This window comes from Cibotium barometz, chromosome 53, assembly GCF_041138505.1.
Source record: "Cibotium barometz isolate CiBa-2024 chromosome 53, ASM4113850v1, whole genome shotgun sequence".
Taxonomy (NCBI): domain Eukaryota; kingdom Viridiplantae; phylum Streptophyta; class Polypodiopsida; order Cyatheales; family Cibotiaceae; genus Cibotium; species Cibotium barometz.
Window position 1 is genome coordinate 9,609,102 of NC_141098.1, and position 23,608 is coordinate 9,632,709.

Genomic DNA, 23,608 nt, shown 5'->3' on the forward strand with positions numbered 1-23,608 from the left:
GAGACTCCGCACCCGGACAGACAGTGACTATTCTCCCTCCAAGCCGGCGCCCACGACTCACAGAGTGGAGGGCAGCTCATCCGGGCCGGCTGAGAGGGGTGAGCCAGTGGCGGCTGCTTCACTTGCCATAGCTCATCCATGAGGATCCTCTCATGGAACATCCAGGGTCTTGGTGGACCTCGCTGCTACATTGGTCGGGGCAGACTTCGCCAGGAGATCCAGAGGGCTCTCGTTGGAGGACCCATAGATATCCTTTTCATCCAGGAGCACCACCTTTCTGTCGGGCGTACCCGCACCTGCGGGAAGATCTTGCCAGGCAGGAGTCACACTTTTTGGTCACCGGCATATGGCTCCCAGGGGAACTAGGGTGGAGTATGCATCTCAGTCAGCGAGCAACTTCTATCCGAGGTTGTGGATTCTGGCACTCTGGTCCAGGGTCGAGCACAGTGGATCATCCTTCGGGTTGGGAAAGACCGCATTGGCTTCCTCAACTTCTACGCCCCTAATGGGGCGACCGGGAGAGCTGAGTTCTGGAGCACCATTAGGCAGTCCCTCCCCATGGCAGACCATTGGTGCCTAGGGGGGGATTGCAACATGCTGGAGGATGCAGAGGACAGGATGGGGGGCAGCCAAGAGACCATTCATGGGCCGGAGCTCGCTGCCTCGGAGGAACTAGTGCTGCAGGTGAGAGGCCAGGATCCGTGGACTCTCTCGGAGTTTGGCAGGTTGCAGGGGAGTTTATCTTTCTCGCGCTCGGATAGACGGGCCACAGGAGTTAACCTTTCCCGCATCGACAGGTTTTACATTGATGAGTGGGCTTGCGATAGAGGTGGCACTGTGGGTATACTTGCAGGCTCCTCGTTTTCAGACCACTTTCCAGTGCTTCTCCAGATCGAGGACCCTACGAGAGGAGAGCGAGGCCAGAGCGTCCGGATTCCAGATTGTCTCATAGAGGAGCCCGAGATTGCGACCAGAGTTGAGCAGGTCTGGCAGGAGCTTCAGTTCAGGAGAGGATCGGCAGCCAGCGATCTTGACAGGGGTTTGCAGGAGATCAGTAAGATGCTCAGACAGGCTGCCCTGGACCGTCTGGAGGCTTTCAGAGAGCAGGAGAGGAGCCTGGGAAGGAGTCTAGCTTCCCTTCAGAGACTTCAGGAGAGGGATCCTACGAGCCCTTGGATTTCAGAGCAGATGGAGTCAGCTCGCACAGAGATCAGATCCATCGAGGAGAGGAGGGTGGAGTTCCGATTCCATGCTCGGGCTTCTTTTTGGACACAGGCTGGAGACAGAGTGACTCGAGATTTCTTTGAGGCGACAGGGCCTCGCTTCAGACGAGAGGGTCTCAGGCGTCTTCGGCTGGCTGATGGCCAGGTAGTGGTGGATCCCCCCAGGGTTCGGGCGATCGCCACAGATTTTTACAGGGATCTGCTCTCTGCTGAGCCAGCAGATGACAGGGTGAGAGAGGCTCGGGAGGCAGTTTGGAGCTTCACGAGACCGGTTGTGCCGGCTCATTTGCAGCACTCCCTTCTCTCCCCCTTCTCGGATACGGAACTGGAGGCGGCTCTTCAGGCACTTCCTCGGGGCAAATGCCCAGGAGAGGACGGTCTCTCAGTGGCTTTCTTCCAGAGGTACTGGGGTCTCTTGCATAGGGGTTTCAGATTGGCATTCCAGGAGATCATGGAGTCGGGAGACATGCCGGACAGCATGGCAGAGGGGTTGATTCACTTGATCCCCAAAGAGGGAGGAGACAGACTGGAGATTAGACAGTGGAGACCGATCACCTTGCTAGGCATGGCCTACAAGGTCCTAGCTAAGGCGATCAGCAGGCGGCTTCAGCCTCACCTTCCGGACATCATCCACTCCACGCAGACAGGCTTCATCCAGGATAGGAGCATCTTGGATAACATCTTCTCTTTCTGGGAGGCTACGGCTTTGGCTAGATTTCGGCAGGAGGATCTGGCAGTGCTCCTTCTCGACTTCGAGAAGGCATATGATCGGGTGGACTGGGCCTTCTTGGAAGGCACTATGGAGAGGATGGGCTTCCCCCCTCAGTGGATCCGTGGGGTCTCTGCACTCTACACATCGGCTCATAGCCAGGTGCTGATACAGGGCGTGCGCGGAGAGAGGTTCCAGCTCTCGCGCTCGGTGCGGCAGGGGTGCCCCTTGGCGCCCTTTCTTTTTCTTTTTGTGGCGGAGGCCATGAGCACTTTCTTGACGGCACAGGATACAGGTTTGCGGGGCCTCCAGCTCCCCATCCGCACCTCGGAGGAGCTCCTAGACTCGGAGTTTGCGGATGACACTGCTGTCTATCTTCAGGGAGGGGAGGAGAACCTCCGCCGCTTCGCCTCAGCCATGGACAGGTTTTGCAGAGCTTCGGGCGCTTTGATCAGCTGGCACAAGTCGTGTGGGTTGTGGGTCAGTTCTGTGCCCCCCCCGACTTGGAGGCCAGTTGATGGGTTTCAGTGGCTGCCCCCCGGCACTACAGTGCGCTATTTGGGATGCTATGTGGGCATTGACATATCTCCGGAGCAGCAGATAGCCCCCCTTCTTCTGAGCATTCGGAAGAAGCTTCTGTATTGGAGTACCGCTCGTTTATCTCTGGCTGGCCGAGTGGTTGTGGCCAACCAGGTTCTGCTTGCTACCATGTGGTACATCACTTCTTGCTGGGCCTTCTCTCGGGCGTGCGTTGGCCAAGTGCAGAGGCTCATCAGGAACTTTCTTTGGTCCGGTGGCGACGGGCGGCCCGCCAGGGCCAAGGTGGCATGGGCTGTGATCACTCAGCCGAGGGAGAGAGGCGGCCTGGGCATAGTTGATCCTATTTGTCAGAGCCGAGCTTTGCTTGGCAAGTTGGTGGTTCGTGGCCTCCTACCAGGCGCTGAGCCGTGGAAGGAGTTTCTTGTTTCCAGGATTCTCAGCCGCACTCCTTCTCTTAGCGGCCCTTGGACCCCCAGCATCAGGTGGATCTTTACAGAGCAGCGATCCAGAGGAGTGGGCCTTGGCTTCGAGGAGCGTTTTGCAGCTAGCCTTCTGAGGGCCTGGGAGGATCTGAGGCCGTCACTCTTCCAGACTCCCCCGGGCACCGATGAGGAGCGCCTGAGGCAGCCATTGATCTGGAACCCCTTGATCCGACTTCCCAATGGTCATATGGTTGGATCGCGATCTCACGTGTCGTGGGGCCCGTTGAGCTCCGGCCCAGCCCAGTCCCTAGACGACTGGATATGTTTTCAGCAGCTGCCTCTAGAGGTTCAGGAGAGGAGACTCAGCGGGATGAGGGGCAGAGAGTTGATGAGGCAGGACATTGAGGCGGCCATCCCCCGGGAGTGGCGGACTCCAGTACAGGACCCTCCACCTCCACAGTGGATGGGCGTCTTTACTCGGCATGAGATCCTTCTAGCGGTCTGCGGCTCAGCCGAGAGAGTCGCCCACTCACCTTCGAGGTGGGAGAGGGAGGCCAGCTTCAGAGGACCCGACTAGATTTGGATGAGTTCCAGGGTTGTATCTTTCAGAGGGTGCGGGTGGTCGGCTTTCATCAGAGACAGTGGCATGTAGACCCCTCACCGGCCTCGATAGGGGAGGACTATTCTTGGAGATTATGGGCTTGGGACAGCAGGCCGCTTATTCGCCTTCAGTGGGATCCAGGCGAGTGGCTTTGGCGAGATCCCTACTCGGCCCCTACCAGCCCAGGCACCCCCTTTTTTCAGTACACAGCGAGGCTGGGGCGGCGGATCTAGAGGCACAGGATAGTGGGCACCCCGGCGGCGGCCGAGCATTGACGGCGACAGGGGCTCTCCCCTGCCTTTCTTAGGGACTTCTGGCAGCGCCTTTGGGCCAGCTTCCGGCCCCGGAAGGTGACGCTTTTTCTCTGGCTTACAGCGCATAGAGGACTGGCTGTGGGGGCTTGGCTAGCTTTTGGCAGACACCCAGCGTCCTGCCCTCGGTGCAGCCATGCACAGGAGTCGCAGCGGCATTGCTTATGGGATTGCCCACAGGCACAGCAGGTTTGGCAGCGCGCTCTCAGGATGGTTTTTGCAGGCTCGCCAGGTGAGATGATGGTGACGTGGGGTGCGGTGGCTTGGGCCACGGACAGCGGCCCGGCCCTTGGATACGAGGACGTCCCTGGCATCCAGGTCTCTGACAGGGCGATGGCGGTGGTTCCGACGCCAGACTTCTCTTCGGCAGTCTCCCAGGAGGGGGACGGGCACAGATGGGAGATGATCAGCAGCATGACGGCTTGGCACATATGGAGAGCCCGATGCAGGGAGGCCATAGACCGCCAGGTGACTCCACCGGCGGAGGTCATACAGGCCCTCTGGGTGGACATCATTCACACCTTGAGAGGACACTGGGGGAAACTTCAGGGCGACTCGGATCGCATGAGAGATCGCCGCAAGGCGTTCCTCCGCACTTGGCAGCCTGGCCCTTTCCTCATCGCGAGGGGCGAGGATGTCACTTGGCACTACAGGCCTCCAGTTTGGCTCTTCTCACCTCCCGCATGTACTACTAGGTAGCGCCCCCCCCCCCCCCCCCCCCCCCCCCCCCCCCCAGAGAGCGGCCAGCCACGGGGGTGGAGCTCCGGTGTTCACTGTGTTTATTATCCCTCCTTGTGAGGTGAGCTTTGTAGCCTTATGGCGTTTTCTCATTAACTAATAGAAGGATCGTTTTTCCCCAAAAAAAAAAAAGAAAAAAAGAAAAAAAAAGAAAGGGGGAGATCCTAATAGCTATTACCTTAGCCAGTATCTTGTACAACACCGAGAGCATAGTAATAGGTCTTTATTGGCAGAGCTTGTCTCGTGCTATCTCATTAGAACCAGCTTTCTTTGACCCTTCTTTACCCTCTTCGCCAGCTCACCTATACTAAAAGCTTTGTTTATGATGAAAGCCACATGCTTCCTAAGGGGTTGCCAATACTCTAGGAAGAACTCAACAATGAGCCTATCCCAGCCTGGGGTTTTGTTCCTACCCATATGGAACAAGACAACCATCATCTTAAATAGGTCTCTCAATCCAGTCAGCTTGCCCAGAAGATATGGAGGAGGGGATCAGGTAAAGCAACCAGCTCTAAGCTTGATATATCTAGCTGAAGAGTCTTCCTTTGAGCATAGGGTTCCCCCAAGATACTCAACCCAGATGGGATCTTCATTCTTGACCTGTAAAATGGTGTCCTACCTACATTCTCAGATTATGAGGGAACCTTTCTGCTCCATTTTGAAATATACTCTGTCAAGTCTAGATGAGCTATTAGTATATTCAAGCTAAAATAAGTGTGCCCATACTCAGACCTTCATCCCCCTAACTCCTAGCCATCAACAAGCCTCTTATGCAAACAGAGCTCGTCCCACTGGCCCTTCTAAGATCCCATTAGCACAGCATTACCACCTTTCCTGTCCCCTGGCTTGTCTACCATGTTGAAACCCACCAAAATCCATGGGTGTTCAGAGCCATTCCCTCATAAGCTTTCTCTTTTTATGAGAGGGCTAGCCATAGATATTGGCCACCCAGAACTTTTGGTCATCCAGAGATACTTCCAGGATAAGAGTCTGTCATTAGGATGCTTATCTACCATGGAGGGTTGCAAAAATTTATGAACTAAGGTCATCACCCCACTGAAACCTTTTTATAGCCCTCCGTTCAAAGGATCTCCTTCTTCTACTTTGTACATATTTGTTTTTGATATACCATATGTTACAGTTTTACTATTCAAACTACAAGATGATATTCTGTTCTCAGGGCATTCTATCAGTTACACTTGGTGAAAGTAGATGTTGCCAAGAGGTTTATTCCATCAGATTTAGAAATTGTGCAGGCTTTTGGGTATGTACCTGGACTTTGTCTTGCATGCTGCTTGAGCCAAAAGATTAAGGATCTGATAAAGTTACTGATTGCAGATGGTTATTGTGAGGCAGGTACACTTTGGGTGGCTTATATTTGGCTCAATATGATAGCAGTCCAGCAGGAGCTTTTGATGAGGTTTATTCATTGCTTATCATTACAGTTATATTTTTGGACACACTCACATGCATGCACACGCATGTACGCACAAAATAGGAACCAAAAAGTCCATATATATGAATTCCATGCTAATACTATTATAGTAAACAATAATATATATGTGTTGTAACTTTAATATTCTATATTATAACAATAATATCTTTTAATTGTTAGTAATTTAGGACCACAGTGTCATGGCTAGCAGCATTATCTCCCAGAGACCTAACCAAACTGATGCTTTGTAACTTGGCTGTTATATTAATATATAAAACTACTTCCTTCAATTACTGTCAGGAATTTAAATAATCTGTATACATTGAATTACAGTGAAACTTTTTGAGTTTCTTCTCTTTCTATGGAACTCAGTTGGTAGACACCATGTCTATGCTGTCATCTATCAAACATGCTTTCAACTTCAGACCTGATTATTATTATCTTTGAATGTTTTCTGCAGCTTGTCGTAATTGCAGGCACAGTTTGGAATCCTCCCACTTCTTGCGCGTAAGGCTTCCATATTAATGAATCATTCATGCATGAATCCTAAATGGAGGCAAATATCTGAGCTTTGACTTACTTAATGCAGGTGGGCAGCAAGAGTACTTGTTAATAGCACAAAGGCATGTGATCATGGAAAAAAGGTAAAGTTATGTGCATTGGCATTGGGGATAAGTTGGTTCTGCGACCCACTTGCAAGTACAACACAGCCTGCATCCAAGGCTTGTGTGGGTTGTAGCATGGGCACAGCGTGTGCAGCCCATAGGGCAGGTTTATACCAGTTTAAAATTTATTTTCTAGCGCTTTGCATGTTGTTTACGTGCTTGAGGAGTCGTCCTAAGATTCAGGGAGCATAGTAGGGTTTGGGAATAGTTAGTTTTGAATAATTTTTTTTGAGTTCCAGTTTTCATGTTTCCATCATGGCGAGGGTTCATTGGGAGTTTCGATTCACATGCTGCAGAAGGAGATGGCCACTTGGGCTCACATCACATGCAAAGTACACGGTAGACTTTCACAGCCTTGCACAATAGTAGAATATGTCAAACTAGATTGCCATTTTTTCTGCAGCTTCATAGGTGAGTTGGTAAGTAATTGGACTCTTCAGCAGGAGGTCTTGAAATCAATTCCTGCTCGCCTTACCGATGAACCCCCATTCCCTCACTAGTGAATGATGGCCTCCCCCCTGCTCTTGGTGGGTTGATCGAGAGAGGTGCAACATTGTCGACTGAATAGTAGGATCTCTTCCCAGAAAAAAGAAAGTAGATTGCCATTTCAAGTATGGTTTATGTACAGGTTCAAGGATGGTCAAGAATGAAGTACAGAATTGTCCGATATTTCCTAGCATTCATGCATGTTAATTGAAGCTTTAATGCTCTTGTAGATGAGCTGCTTTACATTTTTTTTTGTAGTAACAGTGTTGTTCTTGTTTGATTGCAGGAGGTTGGGCTTCCAAGTAAGCTGGCAAGCTTCTCACAGGTGAGTGATAGGGTGCAACATCAACCTTGGCCTTCTCATCTTGCTTGTGCGTATTTATGTATGTAACTCCACTGCTTGCACACATTTGCATGCACTTGCAAGTGCACATGTGGTCACATGCATACGTGCATGCATCTGTTATTTTCTTTAAGCTCATGCTCCTTATGTACATTTTCAACTATCATAAAGCACATTTTTAGCTAATTCAACTAGACAATGTGCAAACAAACTTCCTTCTATTATATGTAAGCTTTTCTCACAGCTTTTTGCAAAATTTGTAGGCTTGCTGTTACCTTTCCACTCTCTTATGACTAAAATGTTCTTGAAGTTCCTTGCATCCTAGATGATTTTATTAGGCACGACTAGAGGAATCTCGTTTTGCTAACAAAGCCTATTGCAAGTGTTCACACCCAAATACAAATGTATTGGTGCTGCTGACTACTCTGCTGTAATGTGGAGGCGCAGATACATTGCTGCTGCAGGGTCCCCCTTCTTGTTGATGCTGATGCATGCTAATGTAAGAGGATGAAAGACAGGGAAAACCTATTAATGGGTGTGGCCAAATATGAGTTACTCTCTCTTATTAGACTGAAGCCTGCTCTATAGAATCTGCTGCATAGAGATTGACTGCAATTTCATGGGCTGGCATAGTTTACCTCGGTATTTTGGAGCTTCGCAGGTTTCTGGAGCTGGTAGTCGGTAGATAGGGCTAATAAGTTGGGAGTGTACTAGCTTAGTACTACTAGAGGAGGTGGGACCATGGGAATATGTCAATTGCATCATGATTTGTTATAAGTTAATTTGGCTATGTATTTAGGCATGGAATGGGGGCAAAGGTGGAAACTCTGTGCTCTAACTATTGCAGTAAACTTCTCTTAGAGCTTTTGCAAAGTTATGGTTTCAGTTTGTAGGCTTGCATTAAGTCTCTTCTCTCGTATGACTAGTGTGCTTTTGAAGTTATGTTTTGCATCCTGGCATCCTTAGAGGAAATTTTCATGGATGGCTAGAAAGTATCTTTGCTAACAAGCCTGTCAAAAATATGCGCAAAATGGCTGGGGCTGCTGATTGTTTTGTGGTATTATAGAGGTGCAGATACATTGCAGCTGCAGGTTGAAGTGACCTCCTCCTCTAGGTGTGCCAGTGTGTGACAGACTGAGAGACAACGGAGATAACCCGTGTGTATGTTACCTTTGTAAGGTGAAGGAGCAGGTGCACTACTGTTTCACATGTCAAATGATGGGAGACCAATTGAATGGTAAGTTGGAATGTGAAGTCGGTTGAAGTGGACGTCCGTTGCTTGGGGCAATCCCGGGTGTAATGATCCTTAGATTCTGGACAGTGCCTCTGCAGGGCGGTGCATCTTCAGGAAGGGGGCACCGGCTTTGGTAGTGGCCATATTCCCTACATCTGTAGCACAGGATGAGGTGATTGCGGGATGGGAGAGGGCAAGTAGAATGGTTCATGGGGGCTGCTGCCATAGTGGCTAGTGCAGGAGGATTGGCAATGAGTGGTGGAAGGTAGGTCACCTGAGGAGTAGGTTGGCAAAGGGGAGGTGTAGCAGTGTGGAAGGTTGGCGGAACGGTAAGCGAGGTGGTGGCATACTGGGTGGGGTTAGGGGTTGTTGAGACGGGGTGAGGGGCTTGTTGCTGATGAAGTTAACAGAATCCCTTCAGATAGTAAGGGTCTTTATCTTCATGTCCTCCCTTTTTGCAGGAGCAGCAGCTCCTCTTTGGGCATTCCTGGACGGTGTGTCCCCAGTGACTGGCATATGACACACCATAGACCCTTCTTGGCTTCTTGTTGTGTCTTCAGTTCCTCAATCTCCTTTCTGAGTTGGAGCAGAGTGCTTTCCTCACTCTGAGATTTCTGGCTCACTTTAAGTGCTTCAAGCTCCTGCTTCAGCTGAGCCACCGCGTCATGCAGTGGTGACGCCCGTTGGATGTATAGAGCCCACATCACGCTCAAACATGAGACATGCATTTTCTGGTTGGGAGGCTAGCTCCTGGAATTTCCAACAAGGTGGTTGGTTGGGGCCGACTCTCCTAAATCTTCTGTTGGGTGGTCTTGGGCAAGGACTGTGTCACCCATTGGCGCACCATGAAGTCGCCGGGGTAAGTCGGTAGGCGGGCCACCCATCTTCCACCCATCTGTGTCCAAAATGCCTCATTAGCATGAAATTCAAACTTGGTCCGCCTATCCATGGCCACCTGTAACTCAGCTCTAACAGTGGAGGATGTCTGGGATCCAAGAGGACACAGGATGCTTCTTGTGTTCTCTCTGTAGCGCAGCCAACCTACGTCTTGATAGCTGGTTCCTTGTCCAGAGCCTCTTCTTTCTTGGCCAAGGCTACAGAATGATAGTGCTGGCTAGTCGTCTCCAGGGCCAAGGTAAGCCTCTTGTGGGGGTCAGGATCATTACAAAGCCTCCAAATCTCTCTAACCTCCAGGGAGGTCTGCATCTTCATAGAGAGAGTTTGGGATGTGAGCATGGAGTACACGCTTTTTTTTTCCCCCAAGTTCCCGGATGCATAAGATTGAGGCAATGATCTGATTTGGTAGTACCTGGCAAGATGGCAATAGAGCCTTCTCTAGCCAGGCCCCAGTCATCCACATAAATCTGTCCAACGGTGCAAAGATGCATCCATCCCCACTTCTACGGTTATGCCATGAGTAAGATAAAGAGTTAGGCCTCCTCTGGAAATCATCCTTTATCCAACAATCCTTGTAGAAGGAGAGTATAAATCTCTCCCTGGAGGCTCTCTCCAAGGGGTGTATTCTACCCTCACGGCCACCCTTTTTGTCCAATGGCTACTGAACCATTGAAGTCTCCTTCAACAATCCAATGATCAGCCAGGGGTAGCAGTTCTATGATGGTGCCCCAGGTCCCTGTATATTAGGCGCATGGATATTCAAGATATCTAGTTTCCGTCCCTTCTTTGCATAACCAAATCCATTGTACTCTAGCAGGTATGATAATAAGACCATGGCCAAAAACTTCTGGAAAAAGTGATGCTGACATTGAAATGCATACCCCACCTTTGGTCCCTTGTGCACAGGACCAAAAAGTGTGTCCAGAAAGGATCTTACCAGTTTTACCACACTGAAACATATCCAATTTGTGCTCACAAGCAGCACATCCATAGGTCCACCTGTAATGGCACGGTGGAGTTGATGATTAACAAGGCGCTTCCTACTGCGTGTAGGAAGCCTCCCTAGACCCTGCACATTCCATGAGATATTCCTCATGGTAAAGAGGAGGTTTTGATTCCGGACCTGAGCAACCGCTTGGCCAGAGTGTGGACCCACCTCTCATAATTCTGTAGAAGGGGGTAATCCTTGGAGCAAAGTCCAATATCAGCATGTTCACTTTGTCGTTGACTCTGCATAGTCTCTGCATATGTGTGCAATGCATGGGTTCCCTGCAGGACACCGTGGCATATATCTGTGGCACATCTTGTAAGGCCTCATAAAATGGCAACAGGTGGTGTGCATCCATACCAAGTGCATCTTGCATTTTGTCCATCCCAAGCAAGGACTCAACATAGTCATTTTGCCTTGATGCAACATCCTTCTGTGAGGATGACTCTGCAAACTCATCACTCTGACCCTTTACATCATCACTGTGTCCATCATCTTTGGGAAGGGCCTCCCAACATTCCTACTTGGAGGATGGCCATGAGAGACGACCCGCCACTTCTGGCGAAAGGCTAGCTAAGGCGGAGCATTAGGCTCTGTTGCTTGGGGAGTGCGTTTGCGCCGCCTCCGATGACTCCTAGCCCTAGGGCAATCCGGCGCAAAGTGGCCCATCTGGTGATAGACCCGGCACTAGTCAGGTTTGCCTGACGTCTCCATACGTTGCTTCAAGGGATTAGGTCCCAGAAGTAGCACACAATCCTCAAAAGGGCTCACTGTCATGAGCCAACACCATAACCTTGGGAACATCATCAGTCGAGGCAATGACTTACTGCTGGCAGTAGAGGTGGGAAAATCTGGGATGATGGGCATCATGTATAGGCCCAGCTCAAACGCTGCCCTAATGGCATCCAATAATGGCCAATGAGCATGAGGAAGACCCAGGAATCTGAGTGTAATAGGGTAACGGTTCCGGTCTTCTTCAACAAGGTCAAAGTAGTTGGTGTAGGGTAGGAAGAAAATCTTCCTTGGCCCAAAGGGAAGGGACTGCCCTTGATCACTTCTGAGGGTGCCTCCTCTGCATCAAAGTCTATTTGGAAGAATCGTCTCCCAAGGAGCCTTACATCTTTAAAATGGAGTGCATAGTCGGAAGGCAATGCTGCTAGTACCGAATCACGGGCCTGGATACGGGAGGAGTGAGAGCCAAAGATTTTTCCAGTGAGTGTCGTCTTGGAGTCTTTCTCAATTTCGGCGAAGAGGATCGCAAGCTTGTCTTGTGAAAACTGGATGGTTTGCCCGGACGGAGGGGGTTGATTAGCCATTATGCTAATCGGAGAAAAAGGATGACTTGAAACCTGTTTAAGAGTAGTCCGTTCTTGAGCGAGGCGGATGAAAGTGCAGCGAAGAGAAGGGAGGCAGAGAGGAAACGTGCAGGGCGGTACCCCAACATTCCTGCACGGTGGTTTATGTCTTGCATCTCTTATCTCCCTCCCTGAGATTTTGTATAGGTTTTTGGGCAAGTTTTTTTGGCTTTGAGTGCGGTTGGTGGCACTTGAGAGTACGAATTAAAGTATCAATCACAAGAGAGTATAGTCTAAATTTTCACAAGATACAAGTACAAGATCTATTCAAGCTCAAGAGGAAGTTTTATTTTAGTAAAAGAGATGGTCAAACCAAAACTTTAATCAAGTACAAGATTCCTGAAGACTACAGATTTCTTATTCAAAAACAGAGATTTGTTCAAGTCTACAAACGTCAATTGTAAACAAGACCTCTTTCAAGTTAGAAATAATCTATTGATCTAGGTACCTTTCACGACACCATCTTCAAGACTGAACAGGAAACCAAGATTCCTACCTTAAACACATGCTTATTGAAATCATCATTGGAATAAGATGGCAGGTGTGAGGGTACCGAACGAGGTGTCACACGAGAGAGATGCGTGCGAGGGTACCGAATGAGGCATCGCACCAGTGAAAGATTGTGTGAGGGTACTGAACGAGGTGTCACACGAGAGAGATGCATGCGAGGGTACCGAATGAGGCGTCGCACCAGTGAAAGATTGTGTGAGGGTAATGAACGAGGTGTCACACGAGAGAGATGCGTGCGAGGGTACCGAATGAGGTGTCGCACCAGTGAAAGATTGTGTGAGGGTACCGAACGAGGTGTCATATGAGAGAAATATGTGCGAGGATACCAAATGAGGTGTCGCACAGGTAAATACTAATCATCTAGTGTTATTGATGTATATATTATTGCCGGCGAATGGTGATTGAACTATGTTTAATTATTTGAGTTAACCTTGTTAGGTTGTTAAATCATTTGACGCAATTGAGGACAATTGCTTCTCCAAACGGGAGGACTGTCACGGGAGTGAGATTTTTCAGAATATTTTATCATGGGAGTAAATCCAATTAATTATGTGTGATGCATGGTTCATGTGTGAAGCATGGTAATGAATGATTTTCAATTGTTATAATTATTTTTGTGAGTGATTTCAAAGTAATTATGATCTAACATTGTGGATTATGTTTATAGATCATGGATTCAAGACAACCAAGGTGGACATTGGATGAGATTATCTAGCCAAGCACATGTCTACTAAATATTTAATTTTGTATGGTTTGGCCCATTGTACATATGTTGGGCAAGGATTATTTTTTATGAGATGCTTTAAAAGCATTGAACTAAGGTTCAATTTTGTAAAAGCCCAATTTTGAAAAAGCTATGCTATTTATGGCTCCAAGGGCTAAATTTATTAATATGATTAAAATACCGCGTGTGGGAGTGGAGCCACACACGTTGGGGGGGGAGATTGCACCCAGTCTTGTGTTGCCTTGTGTTGATGGTGATGTTTTTCTTTCTCTTGCCTTATGTTTTGTTGTGTGCTTTAATTTTTAATTTAATTCAAGTAGTTGTTTTAATATTTGATATAATTTATGAGTTTTTGATTATTCGCTTCAAGAAGATTAAAGGGTCCCGTGACACTTGTACTTTTTGGCGCTCTAGCGCATGCTTGTATGAGATTTAATCAGCCCTGTTTTACTCCCAAGAAAAAAAAAACTGCCTTCTTAAGCTTATTGCCTTTTGGGGATTGATCAACCAAGCAATGTGTTACACAACTCAATACTTTGTTGATTGATATATTAAAGCTTACAACAAGCACATGCTTTTATAGGTTGAATGTCTTATCTTTCTCAACACTCTATTCATGGGGTAGTGACACTTGGCTAAACCGACATCACTGCTTACACACAAACACACAAGTGGCTATAAGAGGTGGTTCACATGTATTTACTCACTCACTCACTCACTCACTCACATAAGTGAGTGTTCACACACACAAACAAGGGCTGTTCACACACAGACACAAGGGGATACACAAACAAGGGTACATGTACATGATGGGTATACACACACAGTCTCCGAAATACCCAACAAACCCCCCTTCAAAGTGAAGGTGGAGATGTCACGAGATAGACCTTCAATCAATAGTCATTATGATTTGGGCTCAACACTTCACTCTCCCTGCTACTACAGAGTCAAAGGCTAGTAAGCATGGTTCAGTGAGCTTGGCACAAAAGGCTCAAAGACTCCACAAGCATTACCCAGAGGCTTAACAAGCATGGACGCGCATAGACAGGTCTTGGGAACAGGTGCCAAAAGAGCTTTTTTCACCCATGACTTTCACTTACATCAGTCTATCAGAAATATCCCTTCTCCCCCCAACCTCCCCATCCCCCGGACGACCTAGACAAAGGACCCATGACACTCACACATAAAAACTAAAAATAAATATTTTATGGAAGTCCAAAGCTGGTGGTGAAGTGTCGATGAAGATAAGCAATTGACGCTTGGCCAGTTGTTTTAGGCTTGGGGGCCTGGGCAGAGGACTTGGAATGTCTTCAATGTGTTGAAGGAAGTTTCAATTTGGAAAAGCCCCAAATTTTGGATGTTGGAAAGGCCTTAAATAGGGTCAAAATGGAAAAGCCCCAAATTTCTAAATTTGTGGAGGCTTCCATTTGGCAAATTTTGCCCCAATTTTGAAAACCCCTAAATTTTGATACATGCAGAGTCTTCAATTTTTGCTGATTCAACAAAAGCCCTAATTTTTTCAAGATATTGGAGATTTAATTAGAGGATTTTACCATTTATGTGAGAAAGCCCCAATTTGATTTTTCATGTCCTGTGCTCTTTGCAGCTGGTACAGTCGGAGGAAAAATTGACGAAGAGGTCTTGCTCAACGGCTGGTGCGCTTTTTTGCTGCCAGCGGACCTTGGTGACATGGACGATCTGGCGATGTCAGGACTCGACTCAGGCAGCTGTAGATGTGACGTGGTGCAGCTGGAGCAGAGATGGATAAGTCGACCAGGTGGGCGGCGGTAGCCAAGAATTCGGCTGCACTTCCACAGGCAGCAAGTCGTGGTGCTGCTGATACTAGATAGGGTGGCACACATGCGTAACTAATGGTGTATACACCAGGTCCGACGCTGCTGTACGCACATGAACAGCTTGACATTGGCGAAGTGCTGCTGCGCAATTGTGTACGGCCGGAGCTGTGCAGGCCTAACAGGTGATTGACGGTATGAATAGAAATGGGTGGTGGCCCAGATAGCGTGAATCTGTGCTTAAGCGGGCAGCGGGTGAAACACATGGCTCTGATACCATTTGTGAGCCTTAGGGTTAGGGTTATACAGGCCTAAGCTAAGGAGCGTGAAAAATGTCCATCATGGCTACTATGTGTGCAGAGTGATAGAAAGAAAGAAAGATATATTAAGCGTCTTGCTAAAAGACCCAATGGGCCTGTAACACCAAAGTGATACAATAATGTTCTTGGCATATCTCATCATGGAACGGAAAATAAAATAGAAACAAAACAAAGCTATCTCACTGGGGTGATACAAAACTGTCCATGGAGAGAGAGAGAGAAGAGAAAGAGAGATAAGAGAGCGATTGAAGCTCTAGAGAGAATGTGTTGCATGACTTAATACTCTGTTGATTAATATATTAAAGTGTACACCAAGTACATGCTTTCATAGGCTGAATGCCTTGTCTTTCTCAACACTCTACTCATGCAGCAGTGACACTTGGATAAACCAATGACATCAGTGCTTCCACACAAACACACTAGTGGCTATAAGAGGTGGTTTGTCATGTGCATGCACATGGACATGCCTGATCCCAAGCTAATCCCGGATTTGCAGCAGATAAAACATCAGGATTGGAGAAGTAGCAGCTGTTGGCATAAGGAGGCCTAGGTGTGGACTAGAACCCTGTCGGCCAGATTTAGGAGGTTGGGTACTTCAGTCAGCAGCATCAATTTTTATTAGTGTCCATGGAATTGGTCAATAGCAGGTTGGCCAGTTGGCTTATTCCTCCAAAAGCCTATAAAAGGCACAACATTGCTCATTGTTAGAGATCTCTCCCCTATGGAGATTGGTCAATTAGATAGGACCTTTTGGGGTTGCTAAAGGTAGCTAGAATACATGTACCTTTTTGTACTATATGAATATATTGAATGCACAGCCATCTCTCTCTCTCTCTCTCTCTCTCTCTCTCTCTCTCTCATACATCCGCCCTATTGAGCTTCCCACATTCCTATAGGAGTACTGCCAAGAGTAACACTGGAAAGATGCCCCAAAATATTTGGTATGATGACAAGTGTCGGGCTACTCGTTCACGTCTCAAACGGGAGGTAGAGACAGGTGAAATCTCGGGCCGCAAGGCACAGAGACTTAACCAATCTTTAACTCGCTGAAACACATGTTTGAGGAAACCAAACACTGGGACATGTACCACTTATTTTTGAGCAACGATTCAGCTGAGGCTTGGTGGAGGCTACGAGAACACCGTTCACACACCCCTATCTCTGACCTCAAGATCTGGCATACGTATGCTCAGTTACTATATGATGTGCTAGATCAGCCGCCTATACCCTATCCTTCAGAGCCTTGGCCCACTCACTCTACCTTCTTTATAGCAAATATGGTGGAGAGTGCTATACGCCGACTCTAGCATAGACGCGTGGAGGACCACACAGGCCTTAGAGGTGAGCATTTTTCATATGCAGCCGACACGGTGGCGCCATTTATAGCACATCTCTTTAACACGGCTATCGTAGAGGGGTTCCCGCCCGCATGGACTTTACACACTATTGCCCCCATCCATAAGGCTGGCGACCCTATGGATCCGGGTAACTACAGGACTGTGATGGTAGGCCACACATTGGCCAAACTTTATGGGTCAGTCATGAGCTCTGTAAATTGGCAGAGATCTCTGGATTCAGAGCTACTGGGCAAGCTGGTTTCCGCCGAAACCACTCCACTCTTGATCATATCTTCACATTCAGGAGCCTCATAGAGGAGGCGAAGGCACATAGACATAGATTATATTGCTGCTTTGTGGATTTCCGCAAGGCATTTGACACTGTGCCTCGCGACAGACTTATGCAGAGATTGCAGACACTTGGGGAACCATCAAAGATGATATGGGGGATTATTGCTTTGTATGAGAGATTTGTGGGTCGTGTGCGATGCCCGGGTGGATTATCAGAGGAGCTTGCTAGCACTATTGGTGTTAAGAAAGGATGTCCATTATCTCCCACCCTGTTTGGATTATACATTGATGAGCTAGCAGATTTTGTGGGCAGAGGGGGGGGCAGTGGATCATCTTTGGCAGATCTATATGTAGCTTTGATGCTTTATGCAGACGATGTAGTACTCGTCGCGGATACACAGCAGGGGTTACAGCGGCACATGGATGCCTTGGGAGAGTTTTGTAATCAGAGGGGCCTGACGGTCAATCTTGGTAAAACCAAGGTTATGATTTTCAATACCACGAAGCAGGGGCGAGAGACCACCCACATCATATACCAGGATAGACGTGTGGATGTAGTGACTTCATATGTATATTTTGGTGTCACCTTTACTAGCCTGGCAGGAAGGTTCTCCATGAGATAGGCAGTTTAGGACAGGGTAGCCAGAGGGTATGCAGCTTTAGCTTTACTTGAGAGGCAATGTCACCAGGCGCATTTTCAGGAACCCCATACAAAGGGATGGATTTTTGATACCATGGTCACACTAGCCTTGATGTATGCATCCCTCATCTGGGCTCGAGGACTATCAGCGAGCGGATGGCGAGGTTTAGAGCGCCTGCAAATACTTATGTTCTCACGGATGATTCATAGTAAAACCTTGATGCCACATGAGATAGTTTTGGTAGAGTTTGCGTGTTTGCCCATGCTAGTGGAGGCACTCTTTCAGACAGTGACATTTATTCAGCGGGTTAGGCACATGCCCCCAGATAGATTACTAAGATAGGCCCTAGGGTCATCAGAGCGAGTAGCAGCATCAGGGTGACAGTCATGGTATGCAGAGATTTTACAGTGGTTTTCACTACATGGGATGAGTATGGACAGGCTCCCTCCGTTTCAGTATGATGAGGACCATCCGACCATGAGACTTTCCCATGTGGAGAGGAACCGATTGATATGTCAGGATTGGATACAGCTATACACACGTCATACATGGATTGATCCTCCACAGCCTCTTCCTGTGAAGAGGCAGCACTACCACGATCATTTCTTATAGCTCACAGAGGATGGGTTTGTGTAGAGACCGGGGTATATGGATGTATATATGTCTCATGCCATGCACACTAATATTGGGCAGCTTCGGGTATCTTCACACTCTAGAGATAGAGGCAAGGAGAGCTACAGGAGCCCCGAGGGAGACGTATTTGCAGATTGTGCCACATAGAGGTGGAGACAGAGGAGCATTATATTTGCCATTGCCTAGTATACTATGAGATTCGGGGGGGATACTATTGTCTCTTTAGGGAGGGATTTGGTCCACTCAACAAAGTTATGCAGTTTCATGATTAGAGATGCTTAGGGGGGTTTTTGATGGAGTTACGACATCATAGAGAGCGGCTATTATAGCAGCCCCCACAGCAGAGAGATACTACATCTCAGACACGGATCACTACCTTCTTCTAGCCACTCAGTGGTGGGACATCCTCCACAGCTCCTTCGGTCCAAAACCGGGTCACTCGGAGATGCACTATCTCTACATCTACTAGTAGAGGAGTGACATCAGCCCGAGCGAGAGAGCTATGATCTAGGAGATGCCCGCGTCCACCTGGCCCTTGCCCCTCAGGTATCCACCAGACACAGATTGATGAGATCTTGAGGAGACATAGCAGAGAGGACAGACCCCAAATTGATCTAGCACAGATTGGGAGATATCTTGCCCCTAACCCGATGTATGACATCCTACACCCAGTCATTGGCACCGGTTGGAGCTAGTTGCTTTATTGGATGTATTTACCCCCCCGCTCTCCCACCCACCCCACAGTAGTTAACCCCTGTATGTGATTTATCTCCACAATGCACATTATAGAGTACTTTTTACTTTTTTTTTCTTTTGTATCCATTTGATGTCCATTGAGACATGATGGTGATGTACACAGGTTTTGTCTCATAGGCTGTTTTTTGGCCTTTAGAAGACGTTAATAAAATCTCTCTCTCTCTCTCTCTCTCTCTCTCTCTCTCTCTTCTTTGTCTATGTTGATTGTTCTTGCATCAAGAGTTCCTATGGAGCGCTTAGGGCTGGGGCTGAAAGAAGATTACCAGAGCTTCCACATGTCACATGGTTCACATGTACTCACTCACATAGTGAGTGTTCAAGGGCTGTTCACACATAGACACAAGTGGGTACACAAACAGGGGCAGATCTTTCAAACCAGGAAGGGGCCTTGAGGGAGGCAACTATTGAAACCAAGAGCTGGAGGTCCGCTTCTAAGAAAAGGCAAGGGGCGGCAGCCTCCGTTTGGGGATGGAGCGGGTGCAATGTAGTCCTCGTGAGGGGGTGAAGACTCACGGAAAGAATAGAAACCCAAATGTAGTAACCTGAAGAGGAAGGAGTAGGAGAGGAAGTAGGAGAGGAAGGCGCGGGAGCGAGGCAGCGTGGGATGGGGAGGGCGAAGAGGCAATGGCTGTGTGAGGGGCAAAAAACAACTGGAGATGGGGGGCGGGTGGAAGAAGAGAAGACGGTGGGCAAGGCAGGCTGCAGTGCTGTTGGGGGGGGGGGAAGCAGTAGGGAGAAGGCGAAAGTAAAGTTGGGCAGGAGGGCGGCAGGCGGGTGCTGAGGCCAAAGCGGAAAGGGTGTGAAGGAGGGCAGAAGGGCGGGAAGGCAGGGGTGCGAGCTGTGGCTTAGGATAAGGGGGACAGGCAGGAGGAGGGCGATAGGGAAACGCAGGAGGTGGGGGGCGCACATGCTGCGCAGGAGGGTGAAGGGGGTGGGGTGGGGTGGTGGTGGGACAAGTCTGTGCTAGGGGGTCTCCAGCTTGTTCACACCTTGTGTTTTTCGAGAGAGAGACACCAGGCGGCAAGCCATTTATGCAGGAGAGGGGGGGGGGGGACCACGGCTTGTTGCTCCCCTTCGATCACAAGTTGTGAGCTAATAGCGTGTAACTGAGCCTGCTGTATCTTCCTCCTAGCACAAGTAGGTAGCTAGCTACTTTAAATGCTGATTGTTGACTACGACTCATCCACTGACCCACTTGAAGGAGGCACCTTCTTTTGAGCTAGTCTGGGTCTCATTGCACTCCTTTTTATGCGTACACGCTACATCAAATCCACTGCCATTATATCCTAAGGTTGCATGCCCCCCCTTGGTGCCAAATTATTGCACCCTTCATCACTTGTATTTTCAACAGAAATATTGGAAGAACCAGCTGGCACTGCAAGGTCGAGGAAGGGCTTTTACTAGTGTTGTGTCCATAGAAAAAGCTAACCCAGGAGGACGAGTTTTCAGATTTATCAGATTTATTAAATATTGTACTGGTTTCACTGGTTGGGGATAAGTGTGCGGGCAACATATACTTTCATGTGCACACCAGCCAATTTAAGGCCCTGCCTTGTGAATGGGTATAATGGTCTTTTGAGATTGGGTTTGGGGGAGGCCTTTGCAAATGGACTCATTGAAAAGCCCGGCTAAGATTAGAGTGAGGGTTGTCTGTGACATCCATCAGGGGCTGATTGGCTGCTGCATCAAGGAGTGTGCGTGCATGATTGCCATATATCTGGGTCGATGAGGGGGCATGCTAATTTCCTTTCTAGGAAGCAAAGCCAAAAAATTTTGGAGTTACAATTGCAGAGAGTATCTAACATTTCTTTTCTTGTGTTTTTTTTGCAAGAAACTCTTGCGTCTTGCATCTAACAAGGCGCTTATACACCTCCTTTGTTTGGTTGGCCTGCGAGTGGTGAAGGCTGAATTTTTCGTTCTATTTCTAAGGTAATGTCTTACATTCCTTATCATACCATGGGGGTGGTGCCTTCTGGGGCTTTCTTGGTGCTTATACACCTCCTTTGTTTGGTTGGCCTGCGAGTGGTGAAGGCTGAATTTTTCGTTCTATTTCTAAGGTAATGTCTTACATTCCTTATCATACCATGGGGGTGGTGCTATCTGGGGCTTTCTTGGTGGACTTGACTATGTATGGAAATTTCTGATGGGCTGTGGTGTGGACTGCATGGCTAAGAAGGGAGGCTTTCACTGTGAGTGTGAAAAGGGTGTTGATTGGGGCCATCAGGTAAGACAAGCTAAGGTTGTGGACTGGGTCTTGCTCTTCAGAGCAGATACTGATGGTAAGTGACAATCTAAGGAGGGGTTGGTGGTGAGTTGTAGGTGCTTTTCAGGTTGAAAGCAAGCTGCCAATGGTCATGCAGGAGAACATGGAAATCAGGCATATACAAAATAAGGCAGGGAACCCAATGAAGTAATCCACAACGATGCTCCCATCCCTTCCGTGTGGATGGAAATTGAGCTTGAAGATGTGGGCCAGCATTTCATTCTATTGAATATGAAGAAACCATGTGTTGTACCCATCTCAATCTAGTGTTGACTGTAGCCCCTTTGTCCATTACGCATCTGTTTATGTCTACCTCATATGGCATGACCTCAGGGAGTATCAATGTATCCTCTTGAAAATCTAGCATCTCTATTGGTCTTTGAGAGAGAGAGAGAGAGAGAGAGAGAGAATGTTATATTAACATCTTCAAAAACCCAATGGGTCTATAAGACCAAAAGTAGTACAATGAATCCATGAGAACATATATTGAGTCATGGGATAAAAACTGAAAAGGAAAAGCTATACAATGGTAATCAGGTGAGTACAAAACGAGCCCATAAGGGTACAAGATAGCCTCAGGCCAATATATGTGTGTGTGCGTGTGTGTGTGTGTGTATGAGAGAGAGTTATATTAACGTCTTCAAAAGACCCAAAGGGTCTATGAGACCAAAATGATGTATACATAGTGTCCTTGATGTATACATAGAGAGAGAAATGCATGTGTTTGTCTTTGTAGGTACTGAAGCCTGTACAGCAGCAGCAAGGGTGTCCTTGATGTATACATAGAGAGAGAAATGCATGTGTTTGTCTTTGTAGGTACTGAAGCCTGTACAGCAGCAGCAAGGGTGGTGGCGGTGGAACCCTTTATTTAAATTCTGGTCTGGACAAAGAGACCTGAATATTAAACGGCCGGCTATTGATATCTTGGAGATGGATGGCCCCTCTGAGAAACCTTTATGCGAGATATTGTTTCCATTCGACCGTAAGCATCTTGACTATTTTTCCACTAGCACTTAAAAGAAATTATCATGAAATTCCGAACGTTTGAATATTACCTTTGTCCAAGCTCTGATAGTTGTTGTGCTTTTCAGGGGCATTATCAGAGTCAAGGAAACAATGGCACGGACCATCAGTATCCATGTCTCTACCCAGCTTTAGGTCAGCATCTTTTGATTTGGTGACAAATTCACTAGCATTTCATCATTAAAATCTCACTGATAAAACTCCCTAGTATTTTCATATGTTTTTTTCTTATGAATATGGAATATTTAAAATTCTCATGTATTTTAGTACTTAAGTTTTTATCAAGTAAATTCACAAGTATTTTCATCAATAAAATCTTCATTTTAAGAACTACGAATTTTTGGCTTTGCAGTGGTAGGACTCCAGAGCAGCCCCACCTTTTGAAGTACTCGTGTCAGCTGAATTGCAGGTCACATAATTCCATTGTGCTACTGTGTGTGTGTGTGTGAGAGCGAGAGAGAGTCTTGTTTTTCTTTGTAGTTTTCATAATTCTTTAATATCAAGTTACAGTTTGAGTGTTTATCTTCCCTGCTGGAAACCAAAGCTTTTTAACAAGCATCTTAAGGATCTGCTGGGATATTGGGATGCAGTGTGAAAGCAGTGAAGCCAGCAATTATCACAACCCCTTTTATTGGTGAAGGTGCTGAAATTGGAGATCAAGACTTCTCTTACAAGTCCATTCTTGCAATACTTGCAGCAAAACCTCTCTTATCTCTGTGCTTTGAGAATATGATAATGCATGTGGAGGCAGCTAAAATAGTGGATAGAAATAGCAGTACATCACACAAGATTACACCAACAATAAGGGGAACTTCACCTGTTTCTGCTAAGACAGTGTGAGTATCTTCGTCTCTCAGGGATCACATGCATGTGTAGGCCTAGAGGATGATGTTGGTGGGTCAATTCTCACAGGTGAATTCTGTATGGCAAACATGCTCTTTCTCATATTTGGATATGGGACAACTATTCTTTCATATTTGGATACGGGACAACTATTCTTTCATTTGATGAGTAGCACACATTTGCACATCATCGCAAATGTAGAGTGCTGTGTTGTACAATACAGTGCATTTTACAGGCAGTTCATAAATAATTAAAAAATAACATCTTGCACTATGTGCGTAGCACCCCCCCCCTCCCCCCCTCCCTCCCTCCCTCCCTCTCTCTCTCTCTCTCTCTGCACATCGGGCTTCTAACCGATGATACCTCGGGTTGAAGTCCCATTCCATGCATTATGGTTCATATGTTGTCCATTAGCTTGATTATGAACTTAAAGATATATCCTCTGTGTGTTCTTTTGTGTGCATGTGTGTGTGAGTGTGCACATGCGCCATTGAAGTTAACACGAGTACTTTGCATGTGTGTGAGAG

The 23,608-nt window shown here is 47.5% G+C and overlaps 1 protein-coding gene across 10 annotated transcripts in view; it reads left to right on the top strand.

Moving 5' to 3' along the window:
- LOC147608261 (protein NEOXANTHIN-DEFICIENT 1-like) overlaps positions 1-23,351 on the top strand; it is a 128,248-nt gene extending 104,897 nt beyond the window's left edge. For all 10 annotated transcript variants that reach the window (XM_086788872.1, XM_086788868.1, XM_086788875.1 and 7 more), the window contains 9 exons: positions 5,725-5,808; positions 5,901-5,964; positions 6,440-6,486; positions 6,569-6,623; positions 7,417-7,455; positions 22,032-22,197; positions 22,307-22,373; positions 22,591-22,647; positions 22,829-23,351. In XM_086788872.1, the coding sequence (XP_086644998.1) occupies positions 5,725-5,808; positions 5,901-5,964; positions 6,440-6,486; positions 6,569-6,623; positions 7,417-7,455; positions 22,032-22,197; positions 22,307-22,373; positions 22,591-22,647; positions 22,829-23,078 (829 nt within the window). In that variant the 3' untranslated portion in view covers positions 23,079-23,351. The remainder of the gene's footprint in view (positions 1-5,724; positions 5,809-5,900; positions 5,965-6,439; positions 6,487-6,568; positions 6,624-7,416; positions 7,456-22,031; positions 22,198-22,306; positions 22,374-22,590; positions 22,648-22,828) is intronic.
- The last annotated feature ends 257 nt before the right edge of the window (positions 23,352-23,608 follow it).